The sequence below is a fragment of the Anabrus simplex genome, chromosome 1 (genome assembly GCF_040414725.1).
Source record: "Anabrus simplex isolate iqAnaSimp1 chromosome 1, ASM4041472v1, whole genome shotgun sequence".
In the NCBI taxonomy this organism is placed as follows: Eukaryota; Metazoa; Arthropoda; class Insecta; order Orthoptera; family Tettigoniidae; genus Anabrus; species Anabrus simplex.
Genome location: NC_090265.1, coordinates 430,915,773 through 430,941,813, shown reverse-complemented (window position 1 = coordinate 430,941,813; position 26,041 = coordinate 430,915,773). Strand labels below are relative to the sequence as shown.

Genomic DNA, 26,041 nt, shown 5'->3' with positions numbered 1-26,041 from the left:
CAATAACGCAATAAAAGTGCTTAAAGATTGGTATTTAATTAAAGTGCGATTAACTCTTAACAGCATCAAAACATTCGTCGCGGGTGAACAAGACAGTGCCGCATTAGACGATCTCTTCTTTGTAACACTCCAACTATTTGAACGTACAAACATTCATGAGTTTAAAACACTTCTACTGTTGTAAATAGAACTTTCCTTCTTGTGTCATACCAATGCTTATATTGGAACTGTGTTTTTCCTCTGAACAGTTCTTCCCATAAACGAGCTTTCATAATTTTGCTGCCAGTGTTAACACTGAACAAGTGCCCATTACAAAATACCGTGCATACTTTTATGAAGTGCAAATACGAGTTATTTTGAATAGGACACTACTAAGCAATCATAGTTGAACTTTCACGTGTTCGCTAACACTACACAGTGACGCGTGAAATCGTGACAGGTGCCTATTTCTCGTAATCATGATATGCCTGCCGCTACACAAGCTGAATCTCAAATCGACATGGGACATGTCAACAAGGGAATGGAACTGCGATATCAACGTGGGATATGGAGCGTGGTGCTATGGTGATGACTTCACGACATCGGCTGCCTATGGTAACAACTTCCTGTTCGCTGACCAGCAGCTGTCTACATTCCAGTCCTGAGTTCCAGTAAAAACAGGTGATATGAAGTGCATTTTAAACCACTTTTAAAACAAGTGCATAAAATTCCACAAAATCTAACTTTCTTCTTGCCAAGTGGAATAGTAAAATCAGTGACTTCGTTTAGCAGCTTTACGAACAATTATTACAACGCTCATTGGAAACTACACTTTTACTAAATTCTAGTTTGCGTTATTTTCGAAGTGTTAAATTTTTTATACGTAGGCTATAAAAACTTTTAGGGAGAAATTCACGAACTTTGGTAGTGAAAGAGCATTTATTTTAAAGTGCAGGGATATTTATTATTATTATTTAAAAGACTGTAGGAAACAAGTGAAATTTATTATTTAAAAAGACTGTAGGGAAAACAATTCAGTATTTGGAATTTGATCTTCTGGCGAAAGACATTCATTTCAATTAATTTATGGTGACTTACATAAAAACAAATTATTTTCAAAACATCAAGATAAAGGCAATCTTTTGTGGATATCATGTTTTTAAATCAGGCAAACATTGCATTACGAAAATTTCGTAAAATAACTTGCTTTAATGTTTAAATAATTTGCCAACGAAACAAATATTTTGTGAAAAGGAACAGGAATAATACAGTAGGAAACATTGCCCATAAACACATGGTGGTGAATAAATTGAGTTTTAAGCCCAACTATTATTTTGCTCTGCGTACGCCTCTCTGTACCTGCTCCATAAGAGCCGTTCACCCCTACGTGAAGATTCTCATGCCCAGATCCCTGATCGTTTCCTGGTACAGTACCTAACATAGTAGTACTACCACCTGCAAGTCAAGGTGACTCATAGTGTTCGTCACGTGATGGTACTAATCACAAGTAGTCTTACTTACTTACTTACTTACTTACTGGTCGGCGCTACAGTCCTTGTAGGTCCTTGGCCTCCTTTATCACCTGCCTCCATTCATCTCGGTCCTCAGCTTTTCTTCTCCAACGTTTAACTCCTAACTTTCTAAGGTCATCCTCAACATCATCAATCCACCTTTTCCTGGGTCTTCCTCTTCTCCTCCTTCCATCAAGTTTCCCTATAAACACCTTTTTTACGGTGCAGGTTTCTGCCATTCTCTGAACATGACCGGCCCACCTAATTCTTCCCTGCTTAATTTTAGCAACAATATCTGGCTGGCCAAACAGTCCTTGCAGCTCTACATTTGTCCTCATTCTCCACCCATCCTGCTCTCTTACTGCACCGAATATCTTTCTCAATATCTTCCTTTCCCACCGTAACAGCCACTGTTCTTCTCTGGAGGTCATCACCCAGCATTCTGAGCCATACATAACTATTGGTCTTAGTACTGTTGTGTATATTTTAATTTTTGTATTCCTGCTGACATTCCTGGATTTAAACATATTTTGCAAGGCGTAAAAGCATCGGTTTCCACTTGTTATCCTCTCCTGTATTTCCACGGAGGTTTTATTGTCCTCTGTTATTATAGAGCCTAGATATTTCACAAGTAGTCTCATTGTTCTTAATCATCCCTTAGTCGCCCCTTGTAGTAGCTTCTTACGACAGGAAGGCCATACCGTAGGTGTATTCTTCATCTGCGTTCCCCACCCAGAGGGGGTATCATCAAATTAACATCAAAATACAGTATATACAAATGTCAAAATGAGTAAATACAGAATATACATGAACAAACAAATTTCATTTGTCTTAATTTACCATGAAACATGTAATTACTAAGATATTGGGCTGCATTAAAAAAAATACACATCTCTACATAGTATATAATAAAGTACTCAATCCCATGTCTGTCATGGCTAATCTCCAGAACCACTGGATATATTTTGATGCGGTTTTCATCATTCTGTTAAGCATTTCTTGAGAAAGGTTTATGTATAGAAACATTCATCTATGACAAAAAAAAAAAAAAACCATCGAGCAGGAACGATTTCAGTGAAGCAAGTCAAAGAAAAACCTGCCGTCTGTGTGCCTTTTTAGCTTATGCTGGCTAAATTGTTAAAGACATATCTTTACAATAAGAGGGAGAATTGTTCAGCATAAAAAGTTCCACAAAGAAGGCCACAACAGCATAAATCTATCTTTAACACATAGCCCACTGTAACTGTTTATGTTAAAGTCTGCAGTAAAAAAAATGTCAAAATTAAAAACAAATTTTTAAATTAATTTAATCCTGATCAGAATACTTCAAGTAAGTACAGGTAGTGTAAATTAAAATGCCATTTTCATCTTTCGGAGATATTGTCATTTTTATGTTTTTCATGTGATCTCCAGTTTGAAATATGGAAATGTAAATTATCAGCTTCAGAGCAAGCAAGATCGAGCCAGCAGGAAAGCCTCTCACCCAATCTATTAATGGCTTCAGCCAGCAGCTAACAGTTAAGACTTCAGATAAGAGTGGATGTGTTGGGAGTTCTGCTATTAATTCAATCCACCTCGGCTTTTCTGCATTATGTCTGAACATTTTGTTTCAGTCTGTTTGGAGTTTCCCTGGTAATTTCATGCCCCTCAGCCTTTTTTACTTCCATCTATGAACATTTCCTTGCACAGGCAACACAGTCTGCGGAAGAGCATGTCAGAAGACACATTGAACCAAAAATGGACAGAATTAGAATTGCTATGATCGAAAACGTGTCTTGAACGGTTCAATGAAATCAACAGGATACAGTAAAACCTCGTTAATTTAACGTCGTTGAGACGCAAAAATCAGACTTTGAACTACATGATTTCGAATTAACCGCCACTCGTAACTCAGAAATGCCAACTCTTGCTGTGTCACAAAATATTCTAACACCCATTACCACATGCAATGAACTTTGATTCATAGTTTAAACCTTTCAAATGTCAGAGAAAAACTCTTTCATAAATGTACCCAACAAAGTGCATTTGCAGTATTCAAATAATGCTTTTGGATAACTCACTGGCAAACATAACCTCACGCAATGGAAGAAAAAACAAAAAACACATGAATAGAAGACTGGAATAACATGCTGGCTCCCTTGTGAAAGTGCTTTAATCAATGGATTACTGTACTGTATGCATTTTAGATGCCGTGTACTGGCACGGAAAGTGCCAGATGCCCTTAAAACATCGTGGCTTATTGAACTTTCCTATGATGCGGGGAGTACTTTGCTTCCATTTGCATTACAACAGAGTACAGTGACTCTATCCTTATTCCTTTTACGATTTCCTGCCATGGCCCTTCTCTCGTAATGTGCCGCATCACAAAGTTTTCTAAGACCCATTAATACATGCAATCATCTTGATTCACAGTTTAAACCTTTCAAATGCCATGGAAAAAAACCTTTTCCAAAATGTATCCAACAAAGTGCATTTACATTATTCAAATAATGCACTTGGATAAATCATTGACAAACATAACCTCACGAAACGAAAGAAAAAACACACGATTCAAAAATGAGGACAAATTATGCTGGCCCTCCTGTGCAAATGCTTTATCTTTTCGATTACTGTACTCTCTGCATTTTTTATAAGCCTTGTAGTTGCACGAAAAGTGCCCAACACCGTTAAAACATTGTGGCTTATCGAACTGTATTCTGACAAACTTGTTGCCCATCCACTCCTTTGTTTACACGTTCTGCCTGCTTCCTCCAGCAAGTCAGTGCTTGTTCTAACTCAGACATTAGAGATTTACTTCTTTGCCTGAGTCCTAAGTCAAAGACATCATATTGTGACAAGAAGGTCATAACCTTAATTTTTGTTATTATACATATTTTAATGTTATAATTATTCCTACACCACTGTCTTTGTCTGGTATACATATGTTTTAGTTATCACATGATTTGTTTAATTTTTATTTGGCTGAAACTAGTCCCAAGACTTATGTAATATCATTTACTTGATATATTGTATTGAATTGTCAATTTATTCTTATAACATGCAGCTGTAAATTTTGCTTTCTACTCGGTAAAACTGCTGCTGAAACTATTTTAATGCTGTAAACAGTTTACAAAGATGACGCTATGGGAAAAACTCAAGTGCGAGTGGTTTGCTCGGATTTAAAATGGCGATACATTGATTGATGACAAACCTCGTTCTGGACGTCCATCAACTGCCCGAATCGACGAAAATGTTGAAAAAATTTGAGAACTTGTGCTCACAGACCATTGACAGACAATTGATCAACTGACAGATTAGTGGGTTAAATTGGACCTCGGTTCAGCGAATTTTAACGGAAGATTTGGGAATGAAAAGGGTTGCCGCCAAGTTTGTTCCTCAGGTTCTGACTGACAATCAAAAAGAACGGTGAGTTGAAATATGTCAGGTTTGAAACAACAGCTTGAAACAGATCCAGATTTTCTGTCAAAGATCATTACTGGTGATATGAGTCATGGTGCTATGGTTATGACCCAGAAACAAAGTAACAGTCAAGTCAATGGAGGACGTCACTGTTACCCGTCCAAAAAAATGTCAAGTCAAACATCAAAACAATGGTGATTTGCTTTTTTGATGCCAAGGGCGTAGTTCATTCAGAGTTTGTTCCCCCAGGTCAGACCGTCAATCAAACCTTTTATTTGGAAGTTTTAAGAAGACTGTGGAACAGTGTTAGTAAAAAAAGACCCGATTTGTGCTAGACACGAAACTGGTTCTTCCACCACGACAACGCACCTGCACACACAGCCATCTCAGTTAGACAATTTTTGGCTAAAAATAGCATGGTTCTGCTGCCCCATGTACCTTACTCGCCTGACCTGGCTCTGTGCAAATTTTCTTATTTCCACGCATGAAAAAGGGTGTGAAAGGACACCGATTTGATAACATTGAAGAGGTCAAGAAGAAAATTAGGGAGGAGCTGTCAGCCATATCTAAAAATGACTACAAAAACTATTTTGAAAAGTGGAAGCACCGGTGGGACAAATGTATTAGTGGTAATGGAGAGTATTTTGAAGGGGATAAGGTTATTTTGTAAAAAATCTGAAAATATACAGCCTTTAAAAAATAATTAAGTTTTTTTTGGGTACCCCCTCATAGGTCATCGGCTCCTAATGGTACCAAATGAGACAAAATATAATGACAATTTGAAAGTTCAAAAGACTCCACTGACCAGAATAAAAAACGTGATAATGAATGAATGGATAGATATGAATTTAAAACTATCAGTGGATCAGGCCCGCAATGCCCCACCTTCCTAGAAACTATCATCAACAAGAATATTAATAACCAAGGGACTGCTTCTAAAGCACAATCTTGAATCGAGGATGCTTGTTGTCTAAAGGGGTCCAAAATCCAGGTCAATGGCCCCTCATAATGGTACTTATCGCTAGTCAAGTAAAACCATGGTATTTGTCATGTTGTGGTACTAATCAAAAGTAGTGTAGACTCGCGGTGTTCCACACATTATGGTACTACTCACAAATATTGTATGTTGCACAAGTAACACAGACATATGGTGTTTCTCACATAATGGTGCCACTCATAGGCAACGCAAACCCATGGCATTTCTCACCTAGGTGTACTAATCGCTGGTGCTGGTATTCCCGTGGTGTTCCTCACATAGGGGGTACTAATCACAGGCAACGCCCAGACCCGTGGTGTTTCTCACAAAGGTACTAATCACGTGTACTGGAAAACCCATACTGATTCACCCCCTGTTGCTACTAATCACAAACCTATTGTGTACCTAGCATAGTGATACTACTCACCAGTAAAGGCAACCCATGGTGTTTCCTGCGTGAGGGTACTAATCACAAGTAGTTTCATGGTTCTAATACAATTATCCCTTGGTCGCACCTTATGACAGACAGAGGATACTGTGGGTGCATTCTACGTCTGTGCCCTCCACCCACTGGGAGTATAACATCACAAAGAAAGGAGGTAAGGTGTTTTTCTTCGATGCCCCTCAAGGCACAAGCAAACCATTTTTGATTAAATTGTTGCTCTCCAAAGTGAGGACTGGTTGTATTACTGCTGTTGCCATCGCATCATTTGAAATTGCAGCCACTCTTTTGGAAGGGGGAAGAACAACTCTTGCAACATTTAAACTTCCTCTGAAAGTTAATGGTAATGATGCAAGAATAATATTTTAAAACAAAGCAACACTGCCAATGTAATCCAAAATTATTCATTAGTAGTATGGGATAAGGTTACAATGTTGTACAAAGTTCAGTTGAAGCTCTACAAAGGACCATGCATTACCAAGGAATATGTACACACCTATAGGTGGCTGTACAATTTTGTTCGCTGGAGATTTCCATCAAATCTTACCAGCTGTTATAAGAGGAACGATAGCTGATGAAGTGAACGATTCATTAAAAAGATCTTACATGTGGCCAGACATACCAAATCTAACACTCAAAACTAATATGAGAATACTCTTATCTTCTGAAGATAATATTTTTGTGATATGTTAATTAAAGTTGCAAATGGAGAATTATTGAACACTGGAGAAAAAAATTACCCTCTATCATAATTTGTGTTTTAGTAAGCTACATGAATTGATTGATAGCGTCTATCTTGAAATCCACGATCCATGTAACAAGTGTGTCTACTATTTTAACCAGCTTTGGCACAGGAGAAATAGTCTTAATAATGAGAATCCCTGTGATTCCTTCATATTTGGCTTTTGATTTCAAAACTAGTTCAATTTCTGGTAAGAGTCTGCTTTGGAATGACAACAAACAAAGAGTGGCTGGAGTTGATCTCAGTGGGGAATAATGTTTTTCTCATTGACAGCTTTACCTGGCCCTTTTGTGTGTTACACCAAAACAAAATCTTTTCGTGTTCCATACTGGAGAAAAATCTACTAATGTTGTATACAAGGATATCTTATAAATCCTTGGTTAAAAGTAGCCTATCGCCTTAAATCCCTAACTACTCCTGTGCGAAGTTGGGGTGGGTAGCTAGTTTATTTATACAGTATTTCTTAACCCTGGTCATAAAATAAGCAAGTTTTTTATTTATTTATTTATTTATTTCTTTGACACAACTGTGTACAAATTTGATTAGAATGATGCTTTCAAAGCCCATGTTAATAGACAAATTGTTTTCAGTTTTTTTTTTTCAGGTGAAAGAGGCAAAGTACAGGAAAATTTTACATTTCACAAAGACCACTTGACTGACCATGGCTACAACTGTTACCTCTTCTGAGGACGAGGAGCATAATCTTTACCTTTCGTAAAGATTCTCTGCAATAACTTGTCTCTTTCACACAGTATAAACGCAAGCATCTATGAGCTGGAATGCGAACTATGAAACAGGGTACAATATTTTGTATACCTGTAGTTCGCATTTACTCAAAAGTACTACCACTGTAAACAAGGAATCGTTCTACTCCCCACAATTCCTCTGTCTTGGTATGATTTTAACTAGCTCCTTCCCCCGTAACACAAAACACACACATAATACCACTGCATGGCAGCCATGAGATATGGAATTCCAGGCACACATCTATATTATTGGCAACAGTTTAATTTTCCACCTCTGTACACATACCTTTTCTCTCACCAAATTTCTATTTACTCCTTCTGTGAAATCAGTGACAGAGTGTAGACCTCCAGATACTGAGCTGACAGATACAAACCCAACACAGAGGTGATCTGATTTTTTGTAGACAGAAAAGGACTATTTGGCACCCATGTCATATAATCCCTGGTGACACTCAATCCTTTCCCAACAAAATTAATTAAACCTCAGCAGAGGAAGATGGAGAAGTGCCATAAATACCCCGACCCGGCAGGATCTGGATAAGGGGAAATGATGATGATGAATGATGATGATGAATAGGTTATCCAATAGAATTTCAGTTTCTCAACCATCTGGTAGAATGAAATCTTGAAATTGACATGCAAGGAGTGTTAATGACATCAAATCAAAATGCCTGGCACACAGTAGCAGAAGTCATACGATTATTCATTTTATTTTCTTACTTGGGAAAGATATCTAGTATTGGAAGAAAATATGTTGAAAATTGCAATATAGTTACCAGTGTTTATAAGATAATTGATCTCAACAGGAAATGTTTTTCTCATTGACAGATTTACATGGCCCTTTTGCGTGTTACACCAAAACAAAATCTTTTCATGTTGACTGCTCGAGGAAAAACGACTAATGCTGTATACAAAGAAATCTTATACGTCTTATTAATCAAAATGGACAAACGATGGAAGAATGCTTTGGAAAAGAAAAGGGGGGAAAAATACTGTGTTTTGACCAGTATCAGTGGAATGTTCTAACAATCTCCACAATATCCCCACAATTCCTTCAATCATGCATAATAAAAGTGATTACTTACTTGACAGCACAGTCAGCAAGAAGATGTAGTCTGAGAATGTTATAAGACCAGAACTGCCAAGTTTGTAGAAGATGCTGTCTTCATCTAAGGCCAGTTCAAGTTTCATGTGGACATTCTATAGAAACAGAAAAACATGCATGAGAGAAACATTTCAACATACAGCATGAATCATTCCTACCTCTGATTTTAATTAATTTAATAACAAATTACTTTCATTTTATTACTTATACATTACATGAAGCAAAAGAAGAAATATTCAAGATTTATATTTATATCAGAAGTATATAAATGAAGTTTTAAATACTTAAATAAAGAAGATATATTAAATCAAAAGATACATTATAACTCAACACCTAAATAATATCTTAGCATACCCTATACCCTTACAGTGACAGCAGTGTTTAAAAAAAAAAAAAACAAAAAAAAAAAAAAAAAACACATTACATCAGAGTTTCTCAAACTGTGAGGTGCAACTTAATTTTGAACTATAACTTCAACATCCATTTTAATTTCTACAGTAAAGTAATTGGAAACATAATGTGTAGTAAAATGAATAGATAGCTTTCAATACTTAATCTTCATGGTCTATTCCCAACTCCTGGGGTCTGTGTTTATGTGGTTTTAGAGCATTTTTATGGCCTTTCATGACGCCAATCACATGTGGAGGGATGTATTCACTACTGTGTGATTATGTGATGGTTGGTAGTATGGTATGGTGCATTTTGTGTAAGTTGAGTATGAAGACTGACAGGAGCATGAGATTCTGAAATGAATTTGTGCTTAGGAGAGTAGTGAAGTGTTAAGTTCTAAGACTACTGCTAAAGGCCATTCATGTTTTAGAATCACTGATTTTCATATTTTAATATTGTAATTTTGTTAACATTTAATGAGACATACAACTTACTACTATACTAACAGGAATAGGAGTGAGGGAGGGGAACTTGCTCTTGAATCAAGTATTATTAAAAGCTTTAGTCAGGTTCTGTTATTTTTATTTCAGATAAAACAACATGTCTTTCTGTTTAATACTCCTTCAATTATGGCACAAATTTTAGTGATACAGATAAAATTCTGAAGGTAGAACTACAAGAATAACTACTGTATAGCCTAATGAAGCAGATCATGTTTGTAAATGCCAGATGAATAATTCTACTGAATAAAATATATCACATCCCTTTGACATACCAAGCAGTGCTTTAGAAAGCTCTCATGTTCTCTATGTACTAATATAGCCAATCTAAGAGTCATCTAAGAGAAAGCTAATTTCTCCTGTTAATTTCTACTTAATTTCATTCAGTGCACAGCAGGTCAAAACAAACATTACAAAGTATATTGAACTTCAAAAATGCCATTTCTTTTTTCAAAACTGCAACAATTCAAATGTAAAGAACTGGCTTAAAATATTTATGGTAAACAAAAACAACTTAATAATGAAGTACTAACTACAATGAAGAAAACAAACAGAAAAAAGGCACTACTTAAGGACTTCTTAACACTTACAAATTTGATTCAGAAGAGCTGCAATAACTGCAAAGAAATGTCTAACAGTAAGTGGTATGGATTTCAAATTAGAAACCTTCACAGTCTGTTTCCTACAAATAACATTTTCCAGAACAACACTGTTATAACACTCCATACAGATATTGCAATGGTTAAATTACACTCTGTACAGCAAGAAAAGTTCTTAGGAGAATGTCATGCAACTGCAACAGGTCCCTCAAAGATTTTACCATTAATGGATTTTGGATGCAATTTCTTCATATTTCAAAGAACTATTTACCATATTTTAACTTTTTATATTAAAATTTTACTCGTGGTTCATGGTGTGGGTTATTGTAATCATATCCTAGTTCACGAACCATGGGCAACAGCTGAGTAGCCTAGTAAGTTGTCTCGAAAGTTGAAATGCCAGTTGCCATGGAAAATGAGTGCGCATCTCGGGCATATTCGGAGTCATGGCCCTACTGGTGCTCAGGAGGCAAAGACTACACAATTCACCGGTAGTTCCTAACCTCACTGGGACTATGTGTAAGTAGGGTAGCATCCTGCTTCACACACTTTACCAAGCTCAGAACATTTTAAGCAAGCCACGGACCTAAGGGAGTAATGGCATCATACTTCCATTTGTTAGGCGAGACTCCTTGGAAACGACTTGGCGAATGAAACAGAATTTGATGGGGAGCTATCAATATTCATGGGGCTTATGGAAGAAGGAAAGTAGAACTGGCTGAGTCAGCATAGACGATGCATCAGGATGTGTTAGGAGTTAATAATATTTCGGTAAGGGGAGATAAACAAGGAAGATATATGAGATTTTAAAGTATCCTTAACAGGTGTTTAAAAAGGGAAGGACACAGTTTGGGGTAGGACTGTTAATTAGGAATCCTACTGCATTCAACAAAGTTTCTACAAGGCATGTAAATGAGCGAATGGCGAGGGTAGATTTAGCAGATGGAGGGATTAGGACGAGAATTGTCTGTCTACTCACCATGTGAGGATACAGATGAGGATGAAGTTGGTAAGTTTTATGAAGCACTGAGTAACATCATGGTCAGGGTCAACAGCAAGGTTAGTATAGTGCAAATGGGTGATTTCAATGCAAAAATTGGAAACAGGGCTGAAGGATACAAAGGGTAAAATGGGTAAGATATGGAAGCTAATAGGAATGGGAAACATTTATTGGACTTCTGTGCTACTATGAGTTTAGCAGTTACAAATACATTCTTTAAGCATAAGGCTATTCACAGCTATACATGGGAGGGTAGGCGCACCAGATCCATAATATTTTTCCCCTTACAAGTTGTTTTACATCGCACTGGCACAGCGATAGGTCTTGTGGCAATGATGGGATAGGAAAGGGGTAGGAGAGAGAAAGAAGGAAGGAAGGAAGGAAGGAAGCAAACAGCTGCAGCCTTAATTAAGGTACACCCCCTGCATATATAGGTTTATTATTTTAAAAAGAAAAACCAACCTCCTGTATTAACAGATTACCATGAATGACAAGGTAATATAAATCATATGCGATGGAGGAAACTACTGTGTGTAAAGATTAGAAAAAGCAAGCATCATAGTGGAATGATGAAGCGAGGGCAGCTTGTAAAAAAATAAAAATGTTAAATTTTATAAAAAAATAGGCATCTTAGAAATGTCTCCAAACAGCAGACAGTGAATTTTGTACACAGACAAAAGAAACAGAGTGAAATAACTGTTGAAAATAAACTTAACCATGATAGGTTAATATTGTGTTTGGTCCGTATTGACTAGTCTGAATGTATAATGTAACTATTTAAAATGGTTTATTTGAATCCGCCTTGATCAATACACTCATTAAATGAAAGAAAAACTATTTATTAAACCAAACATGTTTCGGGAAATCTCAATCATTTCCTTCCTCAGTGGTCAGATTAAAGAACAAAACATTATCACACAATCTTTTGTTTTACAATTTAAAGAAGTATTGTCCTAATACACCATATCAAAGAGTAAAAAGAAATATTATAAAAATGATCAATACATAAAATTTTGGTTTAACTGAATGAGAATACTATATAAATTTAGGATCTTCAAGTTTTTCTTCTTTTCTTCTTTTTGCTCCTTAAATGATCATATGCTAGTCTATGCAGTGAGTTATCTTCTGCACTTCTCTCATTTAAACTTGATTCAAAATTATTTTTTTGTGTAAGGTTAAACCTGATGGTATATTAGAGTATTTAAATACTTTAGATAAACAATTGCATTTTACGATGGAATCTGAAAATGATAGGACTTTAAATTATTTAGATTTAACAGTTACTAGAAATTCTGGTCATTTTGATTTTCAAATTTTCAGAAAAGCTACTCAAACAGATACTATTATAAGAAATGACTCCAGTCATCCAGGTCAGCATAAAAAGGCAACATTTTACAGTTTAATTAATCGAGCTATGAACATACCTATGTCTAAGAAGAATCATAATAGAGAGATAAATATAAATATAATCCATCAAATCACTCATAGCAACGGATATTCCAAACGATTTATTAATAGAATGATGAAGTGAAAAATGAACCAATAATTAAAGAAGGAAAAGAGAAAAAGAAATTTGCAGTTCTAACTTTTCAAAATAAGCATTCTTATCAACCGGCTAAAATTTTCAGGAAAAAGAACATCAATGTCACATATAAAATGGATAATAATACTAATAAGATAATTTTCAATTCAGAAAAGATAGAGAATAAATGTATATTTAATAAATCAGGAATTAACATGCCAAACATGTAAACAAGGATACATAAGACAGTCTGGTACAAGTTTGGCTATAAGGTACAAAGAACATGTTAATGCAGTTAAACATAAAAGATATTCAGCAATGGGAGAACATATGATTGAAATGAATAATAAATTTACAAACATTTCCAATGACATGAAATTATTACATTCGGCCAAAAAGGGAAAATTAATGAATGTTTTGGAAAATTTAGAAATTTACCTTACACAAAAAAATAATTTTGAATCAAGTTTAAATGAGAGAAGTGCAGAAGATAACCCACTGTATAGACTAGCATATGATCATTTAAGGAGCAAAAAGAAGAAAAGAAGAAAAACTTGAAGATCCTAAATTTATATAGTATTCTCATTCAGTTTAACCAAAATGTTATGTATTGATCATTTTTATAATATTTCTTTTTACTCTTTGATATGGTGTATTAGGACAATACTTATTTAAATTGTTAAACAAAAGATTGTGTGATAAGGTTTCATTCTTTGATCTGACCACTGAGGAAGGGAATGGTTGAGATTTCCCGAAACAAGTTTTGTTTAATAAATAGTTTATCTTTCATTTAATGAGTGTATTGATCAAGGCAGATTCAAATAAACTATTTTAAATAGTTACATTATACATAACTGTTGAAGTTGTGGGATTTATTTATTTATCGTATGGTTTATAATCACATCACAATAAAAGTATTTTAAAACTGTTTACACATCTGAACACATTAAGTCACTAATGTCAGATTGGTATCTCTTATATAATTAACACCATTTCGAGTAGCCATCAGGAACTTGGCTGGATCTTCTGAGAAGGCCGTTAGAGGGCATTCTTGGATGATATGCTGAACAGGTTGTCTTTCAGCACCACAGCTACACTCGGGAGATGGAATTTTCTTCCATTTATAAAGGGAGTCTGAACATCTGCCACAATTAGTTCTGATTTGGTTTAGAGTACACCAAATTTTTCTGCCGAGCTCAAGACCTGGTGGATTAGATGTAATGCATGGCATAGTTTACTGTTCTGGTGTTGCAGAGGTATTCCATAATTGCTTCCAGCTGTTATTCATGTTGAAATTACTTTCAGCAAGCTTCCTTGCAGTATTCAAAGGAGGGTGGCAGGAGCAAAGTATCTTCCTGTTAATAACAGAGAGGTCAACATGTGCAGGAAGAGAATAATTGTTGCATATATTATTGTACACCTTGGTAAGTCCTTGTTCTCTTCTCACGGATGGAGGTGGTATGTGACTTAATGACGGCAGCCAGTATGTTGGAGTACATCTGATTGTCCCTGATATTAAACGCATGGTTTGGTTAAGCTGAGTATGAACAAGCTTGAGCACAGTTTATCCAAATTGGTGATGACAATATTCAGCCATGGGATAAACTAGTTCAAGGGCAGAAGTCCGAAATGTAGAAGCTGCTGACCCCCACGTAGTGCTACACAGTTTCTGCAGGATAGTATTTCTGGTTCTGAGCTTGGCGGCAGTTCTGGTAAGATGTTCTTTGAACCTTAAGAGTCCTATCTAGAATGACTCCTAGAAATTTTGGACACCTGGTATGTGAGAGTAATCTGCCATCAAAGTAAACTTTCAGTTCTCCATTAGCTTCTTTATTGCTGAGATGGAACGAAGCAACTACTGTCTTTGCTGCGCTTGGCTGTAACCTCCAGTCACTAAAGTATCACCCCATAGTAGATAGGTCTCTGGTTAGAATATCCTCGGCAACTTCGAAGTCTATGTGGGTAACAGCAAGGGCCCAGTCATCTGCGTACCCAAACTTCCTAGATGTAGTCTCTGACATATCTGCTATATATAAACAGAACAAAAGGGGAGCCAGCACAGAACCTTCTGGGAGACCATTATTAAGATTCCTCTGTGAGCTCATACTATTACCAATATGAACCATGAAGTTTCTGTTACTGAGCATGTTGTTAATAAGATTTCCAATGTGCAGGTATGGAATGATTCGTAGAAGTTTAAGAATCAATCCTTGTCTCCACGCAGTATCATATGCTGCTGTTAGATCAACGAAGGCAATTGAAGTTTTCTGGTGTTTCTGAAGATTAGCCTCTAAATGTTGTCGTAGAAAGGACCTGATCTGTACATTTTCGGTGCAGGCCGAAACCAGCTTGTTCGACAGGTAAGTTTTTGAAAATGATATGGCAAGTACAGTTATAAATCATTCATTCCAGAAGTTTATAGAACATGCTAAGCAGTGCAATGGGTCTATAGCTTTGAGGTTCGTTGTTAGGTTTGTCAGGTTAAAGAACAGCAATAATTTTTGCCCTCTTTAATTCATGTGGTATATTGCCTGATAGAAGAATGTTTGTGAAAAATTTAGCACCGAGCTCGATAGCTGCATTCGCTTAAGTGCAGCCAGTATCCAGTAATCGGGAGATAGTGGGTTCGAGCCCCACTGTCGGCAGTCCTGAAGATGGTTTTCCATGGTTTCCCATTTTCACACCAGGCAAATGCTGGGGCTGTACCTTAATTAAGGCCACGGCCGCTTCGTTCCACTTCCTAGACCCTTCCTATCCCATCGTCGCCATAAGACCTATCTGTGTCATTGCGATGTAAAGCAAATAGCAAAAAAATTTTTTTTAAATTTAGCAAGCCATATTCTTACATTTTTCCCACAGTTGAGAAGGAACTCTGGATGAATACCATCGAAACCTAGAACCTTTCCTGCTTTCATATCTTTCAGTGCTATTGTAACTTCTTCTGGAGTGAATGGAGTGGAATATTCAGAATTCAAGGTGCATATTGTCTTGAGCTCTCTTAATTCCTTCTTAATTTTGATTGTGTGTTGTTTATTTTGAGGAGCTCTTGAAGTGTTGACTATGTAGGACACAATTTGATTATGTGTAACAGCTCTGTTAGTACGGTGTGGTAGTTTGCCTCCACCAAGCTTCCTAAAGAGAGACCAGGCCTTTCTATTTGATTTTTGGAAGTCCATGGATTCAACAGTGTCTGTCCACTTAGCATGTCTTGCAGCGTCAAGTTCGCATAGCAGTTTATCAGTGATTTCTTGGTTATTACTTACACAGAATTCCTCATTAAGTTTCTCACATTTCACAGTCCAGCCAGGGACATATTCCCTTTTGTAGCCTCTTGGGATACATTTCTTTGCTGTACTTATGATAGCACCAACAAATCACTTGTAATTGGACCTTATGGGAGGAATCCAACCAACGCTTTTATCAAGGTTTTCCGAGAACAGTGTCCAGTTAGCTTTCTTGAAGTTCCGTCTAGGGTGTGGAAAGGACCTTATTTTTGGGATACTGTGGCCTATTTCCAGAAGAACTGGTCGATGCTGGCTGTGTGGAAAGTCTGTCATAACCTGTCTCGACAATGGCAAGGGTTGGAGATTATTATCGGATGAGACAAAACACAGGTCAGGATTATGGTCTTTCTTCCAGGCTGCGGACAGAAATATACATAGATCTTTGGCATCAAAAACAAGATTGAGGTTGTGTTGTTCAGTCTAATCAACCAATGCTATTCCATCCATCCAATGCTATTTATCATTATTGTGAGAATATTTCCACACTTCATGGTGGCTATTGAAAATTCCCACATATATCGTAGGATGTCTATGAGTAAGGAGTACATGCGAAGGCCAAGTTATCCCTGGAGGTTTATAAATATTAACCACAGTAACTTCTCCTATCTTGGAAACAATCTCATGGATACCAAAATCAGAACTAATGGAAATAACATATGCATTTTCTATATTGGTTCGTATGCATGTTGCAATACCGTACACCTTGTCATAGGTGGCACCTAGTAAGTCAAATCCAGGTATGGAGCCTCTTGAAAGAAGTTTGGATACATCTCCTGCATGTGTTCCCTAAATCAGGGCTATGTCAACGTTCTTATCGACCAAGATCTTGTGCAATACCGGTACTTGGCATTTAGATCGACTAATGCCTTCTATATTCAACTGACAAATCGTCAGGCAATGACGTAACTTTCTAGACAGTGGGACCTCACAAGAACCGTTTGTCAAAGACTTAAATTCCATTGTATGATGTGATTTATGCCAGGAGATCCAAAGGATTGTTTGACAACCAGTGTTGTTGCTCAGTTAGCGCCACCTGGAGGACATGTGTAGGGAAATTTCAGGTAAAACCTACGGACGTTGAGCAACATTGTCCCGCAATAAAAAGTGTAGACTCTGAGTCTTAGGAACATCGGGGAGGCCATACATAACACCTATCCTCTCCATGACTACCATGGTATTGGTGGCAAGTCAAACAAAATGGCTGACACTTAAGGCAAAGAATGTAAACCTATATATCAAGTGTCTCTCTCCGTAATGTTATCTATGGATCAAATGCACACAAAAAACAATATGGCTGATATGTTTTTTTTTTTTTTTTTGCAAGTTGCTTTACGTCGCACTGACAAAGATTTTATGGCGACGATGGGACAGGGAAGGAAGTGGCCGTGGCCTTAATTAAGGTACAGCCCCAGCATTTGCCTGGTGTGAAAATGGGAAACCACGGAAAACATCTTCAGGGCTGCCGACAGTGGGGTTCGAACCCACTATCTCCCGAATACTGGATACTGGCCGCATTTAAGCGACAGCAGCTATCGAGCTTGGTAATATGGCTGATACTTAGGGCATGACAGTAAGAAATATTTATGCCTAAAATAGGTGATAAACGACCATAACCTCTCTAGATAACACTAACACACACTAAACACTTAATGCAGTGTCAAAAATACTGCCTAAAAACCACAAACGGAGCATAGTTCTAAAATATAGATGGAGATAAGACGCACATAAACTACACTTGTTCTTAAGTCGTGGGAAGATTTTGGGGAAAGTGTGTGGAGGAAAGGGTACCAGGGTAGAGCGTTATCCAGGAATTAGGTTGAGGCAGATGTTGAGGAAAGTACAAGAGAGGGAGGCGGGGAAGGAGAAGGTGGTAGTGTTTCACGTTGGTACCACCAACGCAAGGCAAGCTGATATAAGTACCAACATTGTTGGAGATGTGAGGGATCTGGTAAATGCAGCACGGGTGAAGTTTAAGAAAGTGGAGATTGTTATTAGTGGAATACTGAGTAGAAGGGATACTGACTGGAGGGTGATTGGGGATTTAAATGAGACTATGGAGTGGGTATGTGGGAAACTGGGAATGAAATTTCTAGATCCTAATGGGTGGGTAGGAGATAGGGAACTGCGCTCAGATGGCCTTCATTTAAACCGCAGTGGTACGTATAAGTTAGGAAATTTGTTTGGAAGGGTAATAGGGAGGTACATTCAGGGAAACTGGATGGCCTAGGGAGCGGTGATAAGGGAACAGGGAACTGGAAATCAAGTAGGGATGACATAAAATTGTTAGTGTTGAACTGTACAAGTATTGTAAAGAAAGGAATAGAATTAAGTAATTTAATAGATATACATTTACCAGATATTGTAATAGGAGATGAATCATGGCTGAGAAATGATATAATGGATGCAGAAATTTTCTCACGGCACTGGAGTGTGTATCGTAGAGATAGGATAGGAAGGATGGGAAGGGGAGTGTTCATTCTGGTGAAAGAAGAATTTGTAAGCTACGAAAAAGTTAAAGATGAGACACATGAAATTCTAGGTGTAAGACTCATTTCTAAAGATAATAGGCAACTTGATATATTTGGAGGGTACAGAATGGGAAAGGGTAGCACTGGAGCGGATTCGGAATTATTTGATAGGATAGTCAGCTATGTGGGAAACGACATGGAAAGAAATGTGATTGTAGCGGGAGATCTGAATTTGCCAGATGTCAATTGGGAAGGAAATGCGAACGACAGGAAGCATGACCAATAAATGGCAAATAAGTTAATATGGGAAAGACAGCTGATTCAGAAAGTGATGGAACCAACCAGAGGGAAAAATATCCTGGATGTGGTGCTGATAAAACCAGATGAGCTCTATAGGGAAACTGAAATAATAGATGGTATTAGTGATCATGAAGCTGTTTTTGTGGTAGTTAAAAATAAATGTGATAGAAAGGAAGGTCTTAAAAGTAGGACTATTAGGCAGTACCATATGGCTGATAAAGCAGGCATGAGGCAGTTTCTAAAACGTAACTATGATCGGTGGAAAATGGTTAATAAAAATGTAAACAGACTCTGGGATGGGTTTAAAGAAATTGTTGAGGAATGCGAAAACAGGTTTGTACCTTTAAGGGTGGTAAGGAATGGTAAAGACCCACCTTATTATAATAGAGAAATAAAGAGACTAAGGAGGTGCAGACTGGAAAGAAATAGAGTTAGAAATGGCTGTGGAAGTAAGGAGAAATTGAAGGAACTTACTAGAAAATTGAATCTAGCAAAGAAGGCAGCTAAGGATAACATGATGGCAAGTATAATTGGCAGTCATACAAATTTTAGTGAAAAATGGAAGGGTATGTTTAGGTATTTTAAGGCAGAAACAGGTTCCAAGAAGGACATTCCAGGAATAATTAATGAACAAGGGGAGTGTGTATGTGAGGATCTTCAAAAGGCAAAAGTATTCAGTCAGCAGTATGTAAAGATTGTTGGTTACAAGGATAATGTTGAGATAGAGGAGGAGACTAAGGCCAAAGAAGTAATAAAATTTATATATGATAACAATGACATTTACAATATGATACAAAAGTTGAAAACTAGAAAAGCGGCTGGAATTGATCAGATTTCTGGGGACATACTAAAGGCAATAGGTTGGGATATAGTACCATATCTGAAGTACTTATTTGATCATTGTTTGGTCAGAGGAGCTATACCAGATGAATGGAGAGTTGCTATTGTAGCCCCTATGTATAAAGGAATGGGTGATAGACATAAAGCTGAAAATTAGAGGCCAGTCAGTTTGACATGCATTGTATGTAAGCTTTGGGAAGGCATTCTTTCTGATTATATTAGACATGTTTGTGAAATTTACTGGTTCTATAGAAGGCAGTTCGGTTTTAGGAAAGGTTATTCAACTAAAGCTCAACTTGTAGGATTTCAGCGAGATATAGCAGATATCTTGGATTCTGGAGGTCAAATGGACTGTATCGCGATTGACCTGTCTAAAGCATTTGATAGGGTGGATCATGGGAGACTATTGGCAAAAATGAGTGCAATTGGACTAGACAAAAGAGTGACTGAATGGGTTGCTATATTTCCAGAAAACAGATCTCAGAGAATTAGAGCAGGTGAAGCTTTATCTGACCCTGTAATAATTAAGAGGGGAATTCCTCAAGGTAGTACTATCGGACCTTTATGTTTTCTTATATATATAAATGATATGAGTAAAGGAGTGGAATCGGAGGTAAGGGTTTTTGCGGATGATGTTTTTCTCTATAGAGTGATAAATAAGTTACAAGATTGTGAGCAACTGCAACGTGACCTCGAAAATGTTGTGAGATGGACAGCAGGCAATGTTATGTTGATAAACGGGGTTAAAAGTCAGGTTTTGAGATTCACAAATAGGAAAAGTCCTCTCAGTTTTAATTACTGCGTTGATGGGGTGCAAGTTCCTTTTGGGGACCATTGCAAGTATCTAGGTGTTAATATAAGGAAAGATCTTCATTGGGTTAATCACATAAATGGGATTGTAAATAAAGGGTACAGATCTCTGCACATGGTTATGAGGGTGTTTAGGGGTTGTAGTAAGGATGTAAAGGAGAAGGCATATAAGTCTCTGGTAAGACCCTAACTAGAGTATGGTTCCAGTGTATGGGACCCTCACCAGGATTACCTGATTCAAGAACTGGAAAAAATCCAAAGCAAAGCAGCTCGATTTGTTCTGGGTGATTTCCGACAAAAGAGTAGCGTTACAAAAATGTTGCAAAGTTTGGGTTGGGAAGAATTGAGAGAAAGAAGAAGAGCTGCTCGACTGAGTGGTATGTAACAGTTCAACAATAATAAAGGTGTTTCAATTTATTCCACCTATTCAATACTTATATTTTCACTTATAGTTGTTACATAATTAAATTCTTAGTTACATGGGACATGTTTCGCCCTCAATTAAGGGCATCTTCAGCCTAAATACAATAATCAAAAATACAACTAAATTAAAAGTGGAAGTTAAATACAATCATCAAAAATACAACTAAAATAAAAAGTGGAAGTTAAAAGTTTAGTCTGTTATTAAAATTCGGAACAATAAAAATGTGAAAAATGATAAAATAAAAAGATGCTAATGGAAAACTGTCTTATGATTAAACTATAATCTTGTCGGAGACTAAAACTTCTATTAAAATTCTAATTAAAACAGTTCATATAAAATATTGGAAAATCAAAGTGGTAGTAATAAAAAGCCAACGACATGAGGGCGTGTACACAAGCATAAACTTGATTGTCATGAATACAATCTTTTCAAGGCCGCTGATGAAATTCGTAGCAAGTAAGGCAGAAGCGTCTATTGAAAAATTGTAAGAGGCCGTTAGCACCGGTAGGTAATAAAATGGCTGAATCCTTGCCAGAAAATGTCAACAGATGCAGAAATAAGTTTTATGTAAGTGGAAGTTGTTATTTGTTAACTACTGTTGAGTTGGTTGCTGCCCGTCTGTTGGCTCTGAGTCTGGTGTTATAACTGTGCTGCAGAGGCGGTAGTGAACTCGGAGGGGAAGGAATAGGGGAGTTGAACTGTTGAACTGTTTAAAAAAAAAAAAAAAAAAAAAAAAATTTCAATACGGACCTAAAATGAGGTTTATGACATGTAATGTAATAAGTGGTATGTTCCGAGCTGTCAGCGGAGAGATGGCGTGGAATGATATTAGTATACGAATACATTTGAGTGGCGTTTATAAAAGTAGGAAAGATCACAATATGAAGATAAAGTTGGAATTCAAGAAGACAAACTGGGGCAAATATTCATTTATAGGAAGGGGTGTTAGGGATTGGAATAACTTACCAAGGGAGACGTTCAATAAATTTCCAATTTCTTTGAAATCATTTAGGAAAAGGCTAGGAAAGCAACAGATAGGAAATCTGCCACCTGGGCGACTGTCCTAAATGCAGATCAGTATTGATTGATTGATTGATTGTAATGACCAGGAAAGGGTAGGTCAAGCAGCAGGAAATCCTTTCTGGACAGTAATAAAGAATTTTAGGAAGGGAGGAAAAAAGTAAATGAATAGTGTTTTGGGTGAATCAGGTGAATTCGTAATAGATCCCAGGGACTTGCTGGACAGGTGCAAGGAATATTTTGAAAATCTTCTCAACATAAAAGGAAATCTTTCAGGTATGTCATGAACAACCAAACTCATGAGGAAGAGGACGATATTAGTGAAATTATGCTTTAGGAACTGGAAAGGATCGTAAATAAACTCCACTCTCATAGAGCAGCTAGATGAAATGGTGAAATATAGAGGGAAGGCAGGGATTTATTTATTCTCGTGTCAGAAACATATGATAATGTTATTGCTTTTATGTCCACCAACTACTTATGACGGTTTTTGGAGACGCTGAGATGCTGGAATTTTGTCCTGGAAGAGTTCTTTTACATGCCAGTACATCTACTGACATGAGGTCGACATATCTGAGCACCTTCAAATACTACCAGACTGAGCCAGGATCGAACCTGTGACCAGAACTTGGTCACTTAAAGTGCATTTACTGTGGAGTAATGAAGGTCTTAAGTACAGGAGGCTGGACACAGTTGGCATTACAGCAAATGTTGTACAGTCTGGACTTCTCCACGTTCAAACTGAATATCATTCTTAACTTTGATCTGCCCACTCCAGATCTCAATCTATTCAGGGACTTCCAAGTCAGCCATTCCTTGTCATGGTCAGGAGGCAAAGTTTCTGAAATTCTTCTCCAATCAGTGGGAAGGTAGGTTGTAGTTTTCCATAGTTGTAGCCCAGCTTTGCTAAGTCCTTTGATGTTCTACATAAGCTCTTCCTTGATTTCAATACTTGTGGATATGGTTCGTACTCATGCAACAGATGGGCTCTTTCCTGCTCCAATTCCTTTATTTCTTTCTTTCCTTATTGGCAGCTATTTCTGGTCGAATAGGAGGTGGTGCTATTCCTGCAAGTTGGTAAAGACATTCAACAGGAGTGGATTTCAAGCAGCCTGGTTTCATTAAGAGCTACATCCACTTGTTTGGCATGCATGGAACTATACCAAACAAGTCGGGCATACTCCGCTGCAGAATAACATATCACCATTGCAGAAGTTTGGATGGTATCAGGATGACTTCTCCACAGTGATCCGACCAATTTCTTGAGGAGATTGTTCCTGGTGGACACATTTGACTTGCAGATCATGCAGTGCTTCTTAAAAGTAAGACATCTGTCGAGCGTCACTCCCAGATATTTTGGAGTGTTGCAGTGTTCCAGTTCTATCCCTGACTATACTACCTTCAACTTGTGAGTGACTTTCCAGTTCCTCAAATTAAAGCACATGCTTGTGTCTTCAAGCAATTTGGTTTAACCAGGTTCATACTGCAACATCTGGAGAAATCTTCAAGGACATTCCACTTAATCAAAATCTTTGCTCTGGGTGGTTAGAGAAAGGTCATCAACATACAAGAAACTCCTGCTATTAGGAGCTGTGGTTTGGCTGTTCTTGTATATACTGAAAAGGGTAGGAGCTAGTACACTTCCCTAGGGAAGGCCATTCTTCTATAGTCTTCATTGAGAACACTGTTGTTGGAATTCAACAAAAAAAACCTGCGATTTTGTAAATGAGTGGTGCTGAGCGAGCCTGGTCAGGCTAAAATTCTTGGTCAGGTTATAGATCTTGACAAGTAGTAGCTGGTGTTTGACAGTGTCCTATGCTGCTAATACCTACGTAAATAGACAAATACCACTCCTGTTACCTTTTGAGCCTCAAAACCATCTTCTATATACTGCATAATATTCAGCAGTTGTCCGTGACAGGTGTTAGATGGTTTAAAATCGATCTTTCCAGCAACTTATAAAGGTGACACAGTAGAGGAACTGGTCTACAATTCTTTGGATTATTTTCTTCTTTATCAGGTTTCAGCGAAGCAATAACCAGACTCTTCCGCCATACCTTTGGGACCGACATCTGTTCACGCAGTTATTGAAGAACTGAAGAATCCATTTCTTTGTTGTAAGACCAAAGTGCTGAATTTCCTCGGTTCTTATGTCATTCAAGCCAGCTGAATTCTCATTGATACAAGGTCATTACTCACTTCTTGTTCTTGTCTATGCAATTTTGGCTGTTGTAATTTCTGGGATGCCTTCCTGTTCAGTAGTAACTGATGTGCTATTTGAATGGCAGTGATATTATGATGTACAAGTGGACTTAGTTGGATCACGGTTCAGGTGTCTCAAGAGGTCTCCAGGCTTTATGACTGTAGCTTTTCAGATACAAGTTTTCTATAGTTTTAATCCATTGGTCCCTCTTTGGGAGGGCAGGGACGCAGTCACAGAGTAAAAAGATTAGCATGGGAAGTTAGTAAGGTACCGGTACGTTCTGATTCGATGAAAGCAGTAATTGCATCTATCTATAAGCAAGGAAGGAGCAAGGTATTCACTGGTATTTTGGAGGAAAGGGTGTAATTAGTGGTTGAGAGTAAATAGAATGAAAACCAGTGTGATTTCAGATCTTCAGTGTGTGCCACATAACCGAAAAATGCTACAAGTTATATTTCATAGATCTAGAAGGTGTATGACTGAGTAATGAGGGAAAATATGTTAGTCATAAGTCATACTGGGGGACTATGGGATAAAGGGTAGTTTATTAAAAGCAAAAGACTTATGTTGACAATTAGGCTGCAGTGAGAACTGATGGTAGAATGAGTTCTTGGCTGAAGGCACTTACGGGGATTAGACAAGGCTGTAATCTTTCCCTTTCACGTTCACAGTTTACATGGATCACCTAATGAAAGGTACAAAGTGGCAGGAAGGGATTCAGTTAGGTGGAAACGCAGTAAGCAGTCTGGCCTATGCCGACAACTGGGTCTTAATGGCAGATTGTGCTGAAATCATTCACTCTAATATATTGGAACTTGAAAATATGAGTGACGGGTATGTTAGCCTTTTAGACCGTGTACGCACAATTGTGCGGGTTCGTATTTTATTTATGTCCGAGCTTATTTGACGTTTTCTTGGCACTAGACCGGACTGCAGTGCTTGTGCGGGACATGTAGCATGTACTTCAGCTGTTTTTATTTAGTACTTGACCACCAGGGGGGGGGGGGGGGGGGGGGGCAGGAAGAAGAGTTTAAAAATTCAGTTCATTAGCAAGATGGTGGGAAGCAGTAATGCCTAAAGTATTTATTTATTGCATTCATATTAATCTAGAAGCTTTACTGAATATCTGAATATAATCAATGAAGTGTGTAAATTGTGTAGCAAACGTAAATTGTGAACTTACAACATCGTACGTAATACCATGAGGTTTTGAATGTTGATATGCACATACAGTATGTGCGGGCTAGGTTTCCTTACAGGCAATGCATGCAGGAGTGCTGGGTGCTGTCACAAAAAGGACTGTGAAAGCAAAACTCGTATTCTACATGAGAAACGTAATGTATAAGATTTTAATTGTTTAAAATCATTCCACACTGTAAAATAGAACATTTGATCATGTACATGTGCATATTCACATGTACTGAGTTGAATTTTTTAAATTTTTTATTTTATGCAAGTAGTGAATGAAGTCCTAACAAGCACAATTGTGTGGGTTCTGTTTTTCAGCCAATAGTTCTTATTTTGTAAAATAAACTGTATAAACATGTATTTGAGAGCATTTTAGTAAGTTTCTGACGTTTTGACACCTCCAGATTTCTTTCGGGTCTGATGACAAGTTACTGCTGCCAAAAGGGCAGTAAAAGCAAAACTCTTCCTCAATGTAGAAAATGTAATGTTTACTTGTGTTTGAACGAAGATTTAATTGTTTTAAATTATTCCCCACTGTAAAATAGAACATTTGATCATGTACGTATGTATATTCACATGCATTGAGGTAATTT

The 26,041-nt window shown here is 37.4% G+C and overlaps 1 protein-coding gene across 3 annotated transcripts in view; it reads right to left on the bottom strand.

Moving 5' to 3' along the window:
- Positions 1-26,041, bottom strand: part of LOC136856906 (calcium uptake protein 1 homolog, mitochondrial) — a 359,229-nt gene that overhangs the window by 282,802 nt on the left and 50,386 nt on the right. For all 3 annotated transcript variants that reach the window (XM_067135140.2, XM_067135138.2, XM_067135139.2), the window contains exon 6: positions 8,881-8,995. In XM_067135140.2, the coding sequence (XP_066991241.2) occupies positions 8,881-8,995 (115 nt within the window). The remainder of the gene's footprint in view (positions 1-8,880; positions 8,996-26,041) is intronic.